Source organism: Panthera onca, chromosome E2, assembly GCF_046562875.1.
Source record: "Panthera onca isolate mPanOnc1 chromosome E2, mPanOnc1 haplotype 2, whole genome shotgun sequence".
In the NCBI taxonomy this organism is placed as follows: Eukaryota; Metazoa; Chordata; class Mammalia; order Carnivora; family Felidae; genus Panthera; species Panthera onca.
Window position 1 is genome coordinate 43,088,395 of NC_138353.1, and position 11,277 is coordinate 43,099,671.

The following is an 11,277-nucleotide window of genomic DNA, read 5'->3' on the forward strand; positions in this document are numbered from 1 at the left end:
AGGCTCCTTGCTGTGGACCAGGGGAGGAGATACCTGCCATGCCAGAAGTCAAAGTCGCAAGAGGGGAAGGGGACTCCCAGGAGCCTCTCCCTTCCCTTATAAGGACAGACAAGAATACACAAGAGGACAGAGCATGGCGTCTTTATTGGATTGAGATGGGGAGAGGGCCTGTGATAGTCTCAGTTGTAGGCTATGATCTGGTTGATCCAGGTGCTGAACTTGCTAACCCGAGTGTATATGGCAGGCTTGTGCACGTTGCAGTTGCTGGTGCCCCAGGAGACAACGCCAATAAGCACCCACGTGTTCCCTTTCTGGCAGACAAGAGGCCCTCCAGAGTCTCCCTGAGGGAAGGAGAGGGGAGAAGTCAGCTCGGCGATTAGGGGGTGCCACAGGACAGCGAGAGGATAAGACAGGGTGCTGTTGCTCACCTGGCACGAGGAGGCCCCTGAGCCGCCTGCACAGATCATGGAGTCAGTGATACGTGAGCCCCAGTACTGCCTGCACTGACTCACAGTGACGAGGGGCAAAGCCACCTGCTGCAGGCGTGCTGGGGTCACATTGCCTGTGGGCCAGAAGGGGGTGGTTAGGCCCGGGATGACTTGTTCCCACCCTAGTGCTCTCACCCAGATTTTTGGCCCAAGTTCCTACCCACGCCGCTGAGGCGTCCCCAGCCAGTGGTGACACACGTGAGGCCTGCAGGCAGTGCCTCATTTGGAGAAGCCAGGCAGACTGGTGTGATTCGTTTTGTGTACTGGGCCGGGGAGGCGAGCTTCAGTAGTGTCAGGTCATTGTTTAGGGTGGTAGGGTTCCAGAAAGGGTGCGTGATGGCCTGTGGAACCAGGAAGGGGCCACGTAGAATGGGGGGTGGGCACAGGCCTCCAGTGTTGATAGGTGCTGAGGGGCTAGCCTAGGGCATGCCTTGAATTCCTCATCCCCAGAGCCCACCCACCTGCCCCATCCACTCTTCCTTTCCGTGTCTATAGCCCAGACACTCACCTTTGAGATGGACAGAACCTGCAAAGGCTCAGCATTGGATGATCGGTCATATTCGCCCAGGACAACAAAGTGGCGGCCAGGGCTGCAGTGAGAGTGGGGTTGGGCAGCCGCAGGGAGAGCAGAGCAACAAAAGAAGGGCATCCAGGGAAAGGAGACTGGAGAGGAGGGCAAGGGGGCAGAGTGGGAGTACTCACATGACTTTGCAATGGGCAGCAGTGACCACCCAGGACTGGCTGATGAGGGAACCACCGCAAAAGTGGAAGCCACTGCTATCCTGGGGTCAGAAGTCAGAAGTGGGAGTGGGCTCAGGCTATGCCTAGGCAGGAAGCACCTGGTACCCTGCCCCACACCTAGGGTGCATGTACCTGCAGGGACACCTGCCAGGGCCAGGAGCCTGGCACTGCATTCTCCCCGTTGACAATCCTCTGGCTGAAGCTCAGTACCGGCTTGATGGCAGGAATGCCGCAGCCTGCTCTGCCATTGGACTGGTGAGGACCTGCTTCTCACACCAGCCTGCCCACCTCTCCCCACCTCCTCCTGGGTGCCCCCGGCTCTGCCCCAGAGGTCCAAATCAGAGAGGGCTCGTCACTACCCCTTCTCACCCACAGCACTTTTAGGTATCTCAGTTACCCATGTCCAACTGGCCCCCAATTCTGTCCATTCTCTGACAGCTCTCTCCAACTTACTCCCCATTGTTCCCCAACTTCACCACCACCCGCCATTTTTCTCCGACCCCTGGGATAGTCTCCTCTCTAGCCTCGCACCTGCTCCAGGCCTCCACAGCCAGAGGTTTCTCCCTGAACTACATGTCCAACCTTCATTTCTCAGTTTCCTAAACCCTCCCTGGCTCCTAGCTCTGGCCTTACCTCCTGTCCCATTTTGAGGCCAGCCCCTGTGCACCTCTTGCCCCCCTCCAGCCCTGGCACATCCTTTTCTCCTTTACCCATTCTGTCCACCTGGTTCCCTTCCCGGCAGCCCAGCTGAGCCCCTGGGCAGGAAACCTGGGCTGGCTTTGGGGGCTAGGTTGCTTGAAGGCTGGTCAGTCAGGGCTGGTCCAGGCCCACTCACCCCAGGAGGAGCCAAGGAGGCCCAGGCTAAGGGTCAGGCTGAGCAGCAGCATTGTGGCAGATGTGAGGTTGAGAACTGGGCCTGGTTTTATGGATCTCCTCGTCCTTGGGCCAAAGTCCCAGGCCTGAGGCAAGCCATGCTCCAGTCAGGAGGAGGGTCTCTAGGCCAAGGTCCTGGACTCAGGCCTGGACTTATCAGAGCCCAGGTGTGAGGCTCTCACTTCCACCCTCCAAAACCTGGTCTCTGATTGGCTCCCTGAACTACCTCGCATCCCAAGTGTTGAGGACTGGGTAGCAAGGACCTTTGGTGAAATTAGGTTTATGGTAACCACCTGGTGGCTGGGATCAGGGAAGTTTCCCAGGGCTGTCAGGGGCATCAGACTTAGAAGCCTGCCCTGCACCCGGGGGTGATCCTGACAGGTGGAGGGAAGGTCCAGCTGTACCAGCCCTGCTGAGGAAGGCCAGGGCCATGTGGCCAGCACAGGGGTTCTGGCAGGTCACAAATCCTAACAGATAGCATCTCTGTGATCCCTCACCAACTTGAACAGGAGTCGGTTTGCTCAGAGAGATGGTGACTCTCCCACCAGCACATGGTGCATTTGGTTCCAAACCTTCATCTGTCTGGCTCTGAAGCCCATATTCTTGTTGATGAAATGATATCTGGGAGGGGCCTAGCACACAGGAGGGTAAGGTGTGAGTCCTTGGTGACTGGCTGACCTTGGATGGAGGTTACAGGTACAAGCGTGACGGCCATCAATCTCTGACAGCCTCCAGGCCTTGGGGCTTCTGTGGGCAAGCTCTTGGTGTCTGCAGCCCATTTGTTGTAGAGCTCCAGGCTGAGCCTGCACTGAGGAAGAGAAGACGACCCTGTGTGCAAAGCTGTAGTGGGTAAGTTGGCTGGGCTCCGAGAGGTGTGGGGGCTCTGACTGATTCAAAGCATCAGTCAGGCAAATAAGATGAGTTAGTGGTTGAACAGAGCAATGGAGGGACAGAAATGTGATCAAGCAGTTATAACACAATGCTAATTGCAAAGTTGATTGTGGGTGTATAGGTGTTTGGTGTACAATTCTTTCAACCTCTGTGTTTTAAAATCTTCATAGTAAAATACTGGGGGGAAAAGCATAATCAGGGTCCCAAGGATGTCCATCCCAGAGTAGACCCTCCCCAGAGGTTGGGCAGACGCTCACCGTTCCGGAGGTCCGTTTCAGTCAGCCGTTCTGAGGGCAGGATGCTCCTGCCAGCACACAGCACCTAGGCTGGCCCGCAGTGGGTACTCAGCAGTGGGTTTGCTGGATAAATGTGTCATGTCATCTCTCTCTGCATGAGCCCTGACCCCAGTCAGCCCAGCAAAGTTGGGAGTCAGTTCCCCTGTTCACAGCTCAGCATGTGCAAATAGAAGCCCTGTTTGGTGTTAGCACCTCAGGTGTGCCTGGTCACTGGAGGGGTTTCACAGGTAAAAGTGTCGCAGGGGTGAGGAGTGTTTTGTGAAAACGTACTCTTGGAGTCAGGGAGCAGTTCCTTGGTCAGCACTTTAGCCCTCAGTGGGGTCCATGGGGGCCTCCTTGACTGAGAGCTGTGGGCTTTGTCCTGGGACACTGATGAGCCACGGAAAGACTAGGTAGGGGCAGCACATGTGGCCCATCCGGGTTTTACAACAGTCCCCAGTGGACCAGAGGCCAAGAGCAGTGCATGGGAGTGGCAGGGGGGCCTCTGCAGTGTGGAGAGTCAGGAGGGGGCTTTCCAGCTGGAGCTGCAATGCTTGCCTGGGGGACTGGAGGAGTAGATGCCTGAGGCGATGGGTGGTCACCTCTTAGGCCAAGCCCTGAAACCTTGGCAGGGAGTGGCTTCTGCAGATGTAACTTGGCCACAGAGTTCTCATGGCTGCTTTTCCCCCTCCACCCAGGAAGAACATAGCCATCTGTTTAAATATTTTTTTTTTTTATTTCCTGGGTTTTTTCCCTCTTGTTCCAAGCTCTGAGCACCATCCTACTTCACTCCACTTCCATGGCCTGCACAGTTTCTTCCAGCAGCTCCAGGGTCAGTGGCTTCACTGTCTGGGACAGGACAGCTGTGGTCCCAGGGGCAAAGCGGTACTGGCTAGGCCTGGGAGAGGGAAGGGATGGCCTCTCAACTTGGGCCCATCATGTGGCCCATCTGTTTCTTGCACCCCCTGTCTCCCCTGCTACTGCCCCATCCTCCCTAGTGGTCCCCATCTCCCATGCTCTCACCTTTTTAAGGGCCTTGTGGGTGAGCTAAGTGTTCGCAGAAGCTTGGCGCCAGTCCCCATTATCACACATGCATCCACACTGCCCCCAGAGCCCAGGTCACCTAGGATCCCTGCAGTGATGGCTTCCACTAGCAGCTCCTGCGCGGCCTCCAGCTGTGATGATACATGTGTGTGATGCCTGATGGACCCTTTTGGTATCACCTTCAGGCTACAGCCTAGAGGTTTTGTTCGTCTCGAAGCCCAGACTATTTGCCATTTGCTCATACCCAAACCCCTCTCTTTCCCTACTCCCATCTCCAGCCCAAGCTCCCCTGCCCTGGTCTCTGCCTCCCTCTCTCAGAAGACCCTGTGTTCCTATTGCTCCCTATCTTCATAAACCTCTGAGTCACTTACACTTGTGGTTCTGCTTCCAGGGCTGTCCACCCAACCAGTATGGTCTTGATCCCCAATCTACTGGTTCACTGCGTTTTCCCTTCTGGTCCTTAGGCACCTCTGAAGCAACACATGTCACCCACTTCCATCCCACCCCAAACAAAATCCAGACCCCACTTGCTGTTCCCTCCTCCTTGAGCTTCAAACGGTCCTCTCTGAGCTTTGACTTCTCCAGGAGTACAAACTTTGGCACTAACGGTGGTCTGCTGGAATAGCACTTCTTCACTCTGACTCCACTGGCCCCTCAGTCTTGACTCAGTCGTCACCTCCTCCAAGAAGCCTTTCCTGACCTCTAGACTAGGTCAGGTTATCTCTGTGTTATCCCAGCTCCAGCGTGCACTTCCCATCAATGAACGCGTAGTGGGCGACAGGTGTTGCTCACCACCATGTTGGGCTGGAACCGATCCTCCAGTACCGCCAGGGCCGCATCCTGGCCCGAACCTGCAGGCAGGAGGGCATCTGAGGTAAGTCGCTGCCATCCCATTGCCGGATGAAGGTGAGGCCAGGGTCGCAGGGGCGGGATTCGTGGGGAAGGGGCGGAAGTGTTCACCCAGGGCTGTGAAGGGCAGACGGCTGTAGGAGCCATGGGGGTGCACGCTGTAGAGTTGCGGTCCGGTCAGGTCTACTCCGCCCACTATCAGCGACGCGCCCACGTAGCCCCGGTACCTTTCGCAGAATGGGCGTGGTGAGCCGCAAGCACACGGCTCCAGGTCCCGCCCCTCCGTGACACCGCCCCGGACCCACCCCTCCCCCACCCTTTTCTGTTGTCTGGCGTCCCTTGACCAACATTGCTCCTTCCTGTTGCCCAGCTCCACTTAGGCCTGCCTTTTCCGGTCTCCGGGGCTGTCGCAGTCCCGCCTTTCATCCCGTCCCACTTCCTCTCAGCCCCACCCTCCCTGCAACAGCCCTTCCCCAGGGTCATCTTAGCCCCGCCCAGCACCGGAAGAGCGTTTGGCGCAGAACGCGCGTGACCGTGGCCACGCGGGGCTCGCGGCCTGTGGACAGGGCGTGTAGCTCCATGTTGGACGCCGCCATTCGCGTGGTCATCTCGGCGTCCGCGGCTACTCCAGCCCCACAGCAGCTGAGAACGAAGGGAGGGTCGGTGTAGGCGGGGCTGAGATGGATGTGCTGTGTCGGGGATGCGTGGGGGAACGGGGTCGGGGATTATCTCACTAGATTTTGGGGGCGATGAAGTGGATCTTCTCACAGCTTTTGTCCATCACTACGGAATCTCTGGTGGCCCGCGTATCCGCGCCCAGGATGACTCCGTCCTGGGGAGGGGGAGGGGCCTCTAGCTCAGTGTTTGTCGGATCCCCCAGCAGCCCCTCTAAACACCCCAGTCCCAACTCCCTGCTCACTCGGAACAGAAGGCCCGCGATGGTGGTACCAGTCTTGTGTGCTTGAGGGCTCCGGAACCCCGGGAGGACGCGTTCTAAGGATAAGTTTCTGGAAACAGAGTGTTAAGGCCCAGGTTGAGGCTCTTCTGGGACTCCATCACATCCTCCAACTCTGTCCCAGCCTCCCTCACTTCTCAGGGTGAGCTTGGGAATACAAGTCGCCCAACACATGTTGCCGTCCCTTTGCCCCCTCCAGAAATAAAGGTCCTGGGGTTTCTGGGAGTAGAAGCTGCAGAGCCAGCTCACCCCCACATACCTCTGGCAGTTCTCGAAAGAGAAGCCCCCTCGGGGCTCTAGCGCTGGCTTCAGCATCTTGAGGTGGGCAGGCTGGTCCAGGGGTTGGGGGTCGATGTGGGACCAACGCAGAGTGAGAAAGACCAAAGCCTTGGTCCTCTGTCAGCGTCTTCCCCACGCCCCCCTTGGCGTCTGACTCTTCCTGCTTTCGCTTTCACCTTTCCTCAGAGCCTGGCTGTCACCTTTGTGCATCTTCTCCTGGTCCTAAGCAGCTTGGCAAAGGGGAGGTTTCCTTGCTTGGCTCTCCATCATGCTCCCTAGTACTCCGTCTTAACAGAGGAACAGATCCCTCCCTCTGACCGTTGTTCAGCAGCTTCTGCCTCTTCCAGCCTGAGCCCCAAGCCTTGCCTGTCCTGACCCCAACTCTAACCTCAAGTCCCTCAGCCCTATGGCTGTCATATTGGCCAGGCTTCTGTTACTGCCCTCCCAACATTATCAGGCATGGCTGCCTTTTGTCCTTCAGCATCCACTTTCTCTCAGCTCCTCTCTTTTGTTGCCTTTGCCTCCTCCCTGAAACTTGAAACCCCAAAGCTCAGTCCTCCATCATGGTGACACTGATCCTTCCAGCCTCCCTGTCTCAGATGGTGTCTTCTATCTAACAGAACAGGTGCCGTGGGGCTGCCCATCTAGTGGCCCGGAAGCATGCTGGGCTCTACCCATGGACAAGCCTTATTTCACATCCCAAATGACCCTTTATTTATCCACACCTTTCTCCTACCGCTTTAGCCTCAGCTAGCATCCTCTCTCTCCTGGGTACTGCACTGTCCTCCCTGCCTTCCCCAAGTTTCTGCCCCTACCCACCACCCCCAGGCTCCCCTTTACCTTTCAGAGAAGGGACTGTTTCTAGATTGGAAATCTGGTTACACTTTCCCTAGTTAACCCCTTCAGCAACTGCATATTGCCCTTAGGCTCAAACCCAAGTCTTTTCAGTGGCCCACATTACCCTTCTCATCCCATCTGATCTCAGAATAGCCATCACTTCCTCTGGGAAGCTTTCCCTGACCCACAAACAAGATTCTGCCCCTTGGTGCTCCCTAAACTTTTCTCTCAGACCACTTAGCTCCAATAATTAATCTTTCATTAGAAGAATGATCTGATTAGCGACTGGATCTCCCTCAGATTCTAAACTCTTGTGCTTCTGTCGCAGGCTTAGCACTCACAAGTCCATGTCCACAGGTGGGTTCTGCCTTCCCTTGGGGGAGTGGGTGGGACAGCTCACATCTTCCCTGCCTTGTACCCTTAGCTCCACGTGCCTCCATCCCACAGCTATGTGTGCAATTACCTCCAGTCGCCCACCCCCAGAGCAGAGGCAGGCACAAGGCAGGCTATGTGCTACATAAACAGCTCAACCGGGAGAGTGGGAAGCTATCATCCTGGTGCTCAGTTCAATCTCAGGCTTCATCAAAGCCCATCTTGCCCTTATGCTCCACAAAGCACCAGGCCTATGGCTATTGCTTGGTGGATACTGGTGCCTGGATGCCACTGCCTCCTCTGCAACCCACAACACACATGTCAAAACTTAAAGAGCAAAAGAGGGTCTTTATTCAGGGGGCCGGGGCCCTGGGCTGGCAGCTGGGGGTGCAGGGGTACGACGTCGGTAGGCACCCAGCAGGATGGCATTGATGTGCTCCAACGTCTGGTTGCTGAAGACCATGTTGAGGTGCTGTGTCCCATGCAGAGGCAGCAGATGCACAGGCTGTGGCTGGCGGCTCTGCCAGCGGGCACAGAGCTCAGTGCTGCGTGTGGCCACAGTGTCGTCACCGTCCTCATAGAGTACCCCCACGGGGTCTGTGTAGGGGAAGCCGTGGTCAAAGATGTACGTGTTGGGTGTGGGCAGGCCCACACCATACAGACAGTATACTTCCACTCCAGGTGCTGGGAGGCCTGCCAGTAGGTCACGTGACTGTAGCCACATGTACCAGCCTTCCTCAAAGTGCAAGTCTGCAAAGAAGCGCTGGAAGTCACGGCCTGTGTAGTTGAAGCTGGGCGTGGAAATGAACACATGGTCTTCAGGCCATACCTCTCTGGAGGGAAACATCCAGGGGGAGGTCGTTGTTATGCGCTGTTCCTCTCTCAGCTTGATGCTGGACACGATCGGGATGCCCTGGTTGTCACCTGTGAACACGAAGCAAGGTGGGTCAGGGAGCCAGGTCTGGGTCCCTTGGGCCCACAACTTGCCCCCAACCCAAGTTCAGCTGGATGCTAAATCTTGTCCCTACCCAATCCAAATTGAGCCTCTGAGCAGGCCTGGCAATCAGTAGGTGTTCAATGTGTGCTTTTTAAATGAGAAGCCCTGATGGCATGTCTGTGGGGCACAGCTGTAGAGCCTCAGAAGGAGGCCAGGGAAGGAGGGGCCTCCTGAGGACGGGTGTACATGTGTGAATGTGGGAGGATGGTGCTGGTGGTTCTCCCTCAGCTAATTGGCCCCTGTGGCCTGCGCTGCACAGGGGTCAGAGCTCCCTTCTGGGAAGGGTATTAGACTGTGTCTGTGTTTGGCACTTACAGACATAGTCTGATGAGTGTTGCCCTCAGCAGACTGTGAGCTACTAGGGGGCAAGTTGAGTCTGGCTATACCCTGCATACAGTGCGTGCTCAACAAGTGATAGCTATGCCACTTCTCAGAGAAGGGCATAAGGGTTTCTAGGGTCTGGCCCTGGCTTTGGCAGATCTGTCCTTAATAGACAGATCCCTGGGAAAATGGGCTCCTGGAAACAGAGGCAGCTGAAAGCTGAGTGGGCAGGACCTGAAACCACAAGAAACAGACCTAGGTCCATGAGTCAGATTGTTGGGGTTCACTTCCTTTCTGTTTACTCTCCTTTTGTCACTGAAGCACCAAATCACCCAGACTTCTGGCAGGAGCTACTCTAATGTCTAGGCTAGGGGGCCAGTGACCAGGGCCATGCCTCAGGGGTGGTAAATTACACACTTAGCCTGACATGGTGAGAAGAAGCAGGAGTGAGGGCAGGCCCATGGTCAGCTTCATCCCCCTCACTCCAACCCCCTCATTGACACAGGTGGTCCAAGGCCTTCTCACCTGAAGCCAAGACCAGCATGGGCTTGATGGAGCCCCCCCAAGGAGCTCCAAGAGAGATGAATCCATCAATGAAGCGGTCCTTCCAGGCCTGGGGCTGGCGCAGCAAGAAATAGAGCAAGTGTAGGCAACCAAGGCTATGACCAATGAGGAAGACAGGCTTTCCATAGGCAGCATGCATCTCCTCCACCAGCCCAGCAAGCTTCTGGTAGTATTCCTCCTGCTGGCCTGAAGTAGGGTGGATGGGGTCAGGGCAACGGATGGGGTCAAGGCCCATCTGCCCTGCCCCAAGCCTTCAGAGACACTCACTCGGCTCCAGCCGCCAGTCGTAGGGGGCGGCCCTCACTGTCTCATCGCGCACATACCCGTTGTTGACCAGATTCTGCACTAGTGTGTGCATGTAACCTGTAGGGGAGGCAGCAGCATTGGAGGCTCTGGTCATGGCTCCTGTGGGCTGACCACAGCTGGAGCCCTGCCCTTTCCCCAGTAAACACACCTGCCAGCTTGTTGTTGTCCAGGTACTCAACAGAGTAGGTCTTCCCAAAGCCAGGGACACGGATCTGTACACCAGGGGCATTGGACACGCGCCCAGAGCTGCGGTTGTAGACAACCCTGAGGGCAGTGGGACATTCAGCAGCCCAGTAGCCAAGGGGCAGAGTGTGGGGGCTGGGGCAGAGGGGGTGGCACACACCTGGTGTTATCTATCCAGCAGTCCACTCCAAGGGGTAGGAACATATTGAGATCCAGCCAGATGGTGAAGAAGTCCTCTGTCTTGCGGTAGCACATCCAGTTCACCACATCTGGTTTATCCAGTTTGGCTTCCAGTTGATTCCCCAGGCAGCCAGGCACTGTGGGCACTAGCCTTCATTCTGAATTCCTTGCATTCCTTCCCGCCCTTCTGCCTGTCCCCCCAGCTCCACCCCTTCATCTCCCATGCCCTCAACCCCCAGGAACTAAGGATGTGATCCTTTCTGATAACACCCCCCCCCACCCCATTCCCCCGGCAGCCCAAAGCCCTGGTTCCCCTCAGGCAGGGGAGGTGCAGGGGCCAAGGCCACTGACCCCTGTCCCCATAAGGAAAACACCTAGCTTGGCTCTCCATTAATGCCAAAGTCCAAGGTGAAAACAAATAGGTATGGGAGAATGGGGGCTGGAGACCTGTTTTCCAGGGGCCAGGCACCTTGTCCTTGCTGGGGTGGGGGCTGAGTGGCTGCAGCTGACCACAGTTTGTAACGCCCTGGCTAAGCCCTCAGGCATACCCGCCCCCAACTCCACCCCCCTAGGGAAATCAGCTCAGAGACAGGAACAGGTGGTGGGGGAAGGGGTGGATTTCTCTGCAGGACAAGCCTTTGGACCCTCAAACACTGAGGCAGGTATCAGGGCTAATGCAGGCGCAGAAGGGCCATGGCAGGGTCTGCTACCAGGGGCTGGGGCCCAAGCTCCCTGAGGTCTGGCCTGGTGCATCAGGGGCCTGTGGGGGCTTACCGAGGATGACGGGCCGTGTGTGGTTACTGAGCTCAGCCTTGGGCGTGGTATGCGGGGGGAAGAGCACATTGAAAAGCCAGAAGGGGGTGGCAGAGGGGAGCAGCAGCCCCAGCAGCAGCAGCCCCCATTGCCATGGGGAGCCCGACGGCCCCATTCCAGCCCTAGTGCCTACTGCCCAGGGAAGCAGTCCCGGGCTGGCCTTATCTGGAGTGGGGGTGGGAGGGGCCCTAAGGCCAGTGGGAGGGACAGCCCAGCCAATGGGGGTGGCCAGACATTGCCGGAAAGGGACATAGCCTCAGGGAGCCAGCTCTGGGCCTGGTTTCAGTTCCGCCTTCTTCCCTTGGTGCC

At 57.0% G+C, this 11,277-nt stretch overlaps 3 protein-coding genes across 5 annotated transcripts; all 3 read right to left on the minus strand.

The window, feature by feature from the left end:
* Positions 1–122: 122 nt before the first annotated feature.
* On the minus strand, positions 123–3,327 carry CTRL (chymotrypsin like). 2 transcript variants are annotated; one of them, XM_060650406.3, is made up of 7 exons: positions 2,065–2,583; positions 1,362–1,465; positions 1,191–1,270; positions 997–1,078; positions 649–829; positions 429–562; positions 123–341 (listed from the first exon to the last, which is right to left on the minus strand). In XM_060650406.3, exons 1-7 carry the CDS (start codon positions 2,114–2,116, stop codon positions 180–182), a joined length of 795 nt encoding a protein of 264 aa, XP_060506389.1. In that variant the 5' UTR covers positions 2,117–2,583; the 3' UTR covers positions 123–179. The 2 variants fall into 2 exon arrangements, with proteins under 2 accessions (XP_060506389.1, XP_060506388.1); XM_060650405.3 differs by lacking the exons at positions 1,362–1,465; positions 2,065–2,583 and adding an exon at positions 2,781–3,327 and having other exon boundaries at positions 997–1,270.
* Positions 3,328–3,345: 18 nt separating this feature from the next.
* PSMB10 (proteasome 20S subunit beta 10) lies at positions 3,346–6,515 on the minus strand. Its single transcript, XM_060650408.3, has 8 exons — positions 6,376–6,515; positions 6,081–6,168; positions 5,896–5,993; positions 5,663–5,803; positions 5,273–5,388; positions 5,105–5,163; positions 4,292–4,443; positions 3,346–4,166 (listed from the first exon to the last, which is right to left on the minus strand). Exons 1-8 carry the CDS (start codon positions 6,429–6,431, stop codon positions 4,055–4,057), a joined length of 822 nt encoding a protein of 273 aa, XP_060506391.1. The 5' UTR covers positions 6,432–6,515; the 3' UTR covers positions 3,346–4,054.
* A 1,417-nt stretch (positions 6,516–7,932) lies between these two features.
* On the minus strand, positions 7,933–11,189 carry LCAT (lecithin-cholesterol acyltransferase). Of its 2 annotated transcripts, none has more exons than XM_060650402.3 (6): positions 10,930–11,189; positions 10,136–10,292; positions 9,941–10,056; positions 9,754–9,849; positions 9,448–9,672; positions 7,933–8,528 (listed from the first exon to the last, which is right to left on the minus strand). In XM_060650402.3, the coding sequence occupies exons 1-6, from the start codon at positions 11,081–11,083 to the stop codon at positions 7,954–7,956; spliced, it is 1,323 nt and encodes a 440-aa protein (XP_060506385.2). In that variant the 5' UTR covers positions 11,084–11,189; the 3' UTR covers positions 7,933–7,953. The 2 variants fall into 2 exon arrangements, with proteins under 2 accessions (XP_060506385.2, XP_078295024.1); XM_078438898.2 differs by having other exon boundaries at positions 10,136–10,301.
* Positions 11,190–11,277: the final 88 nt, after the last annotated feature.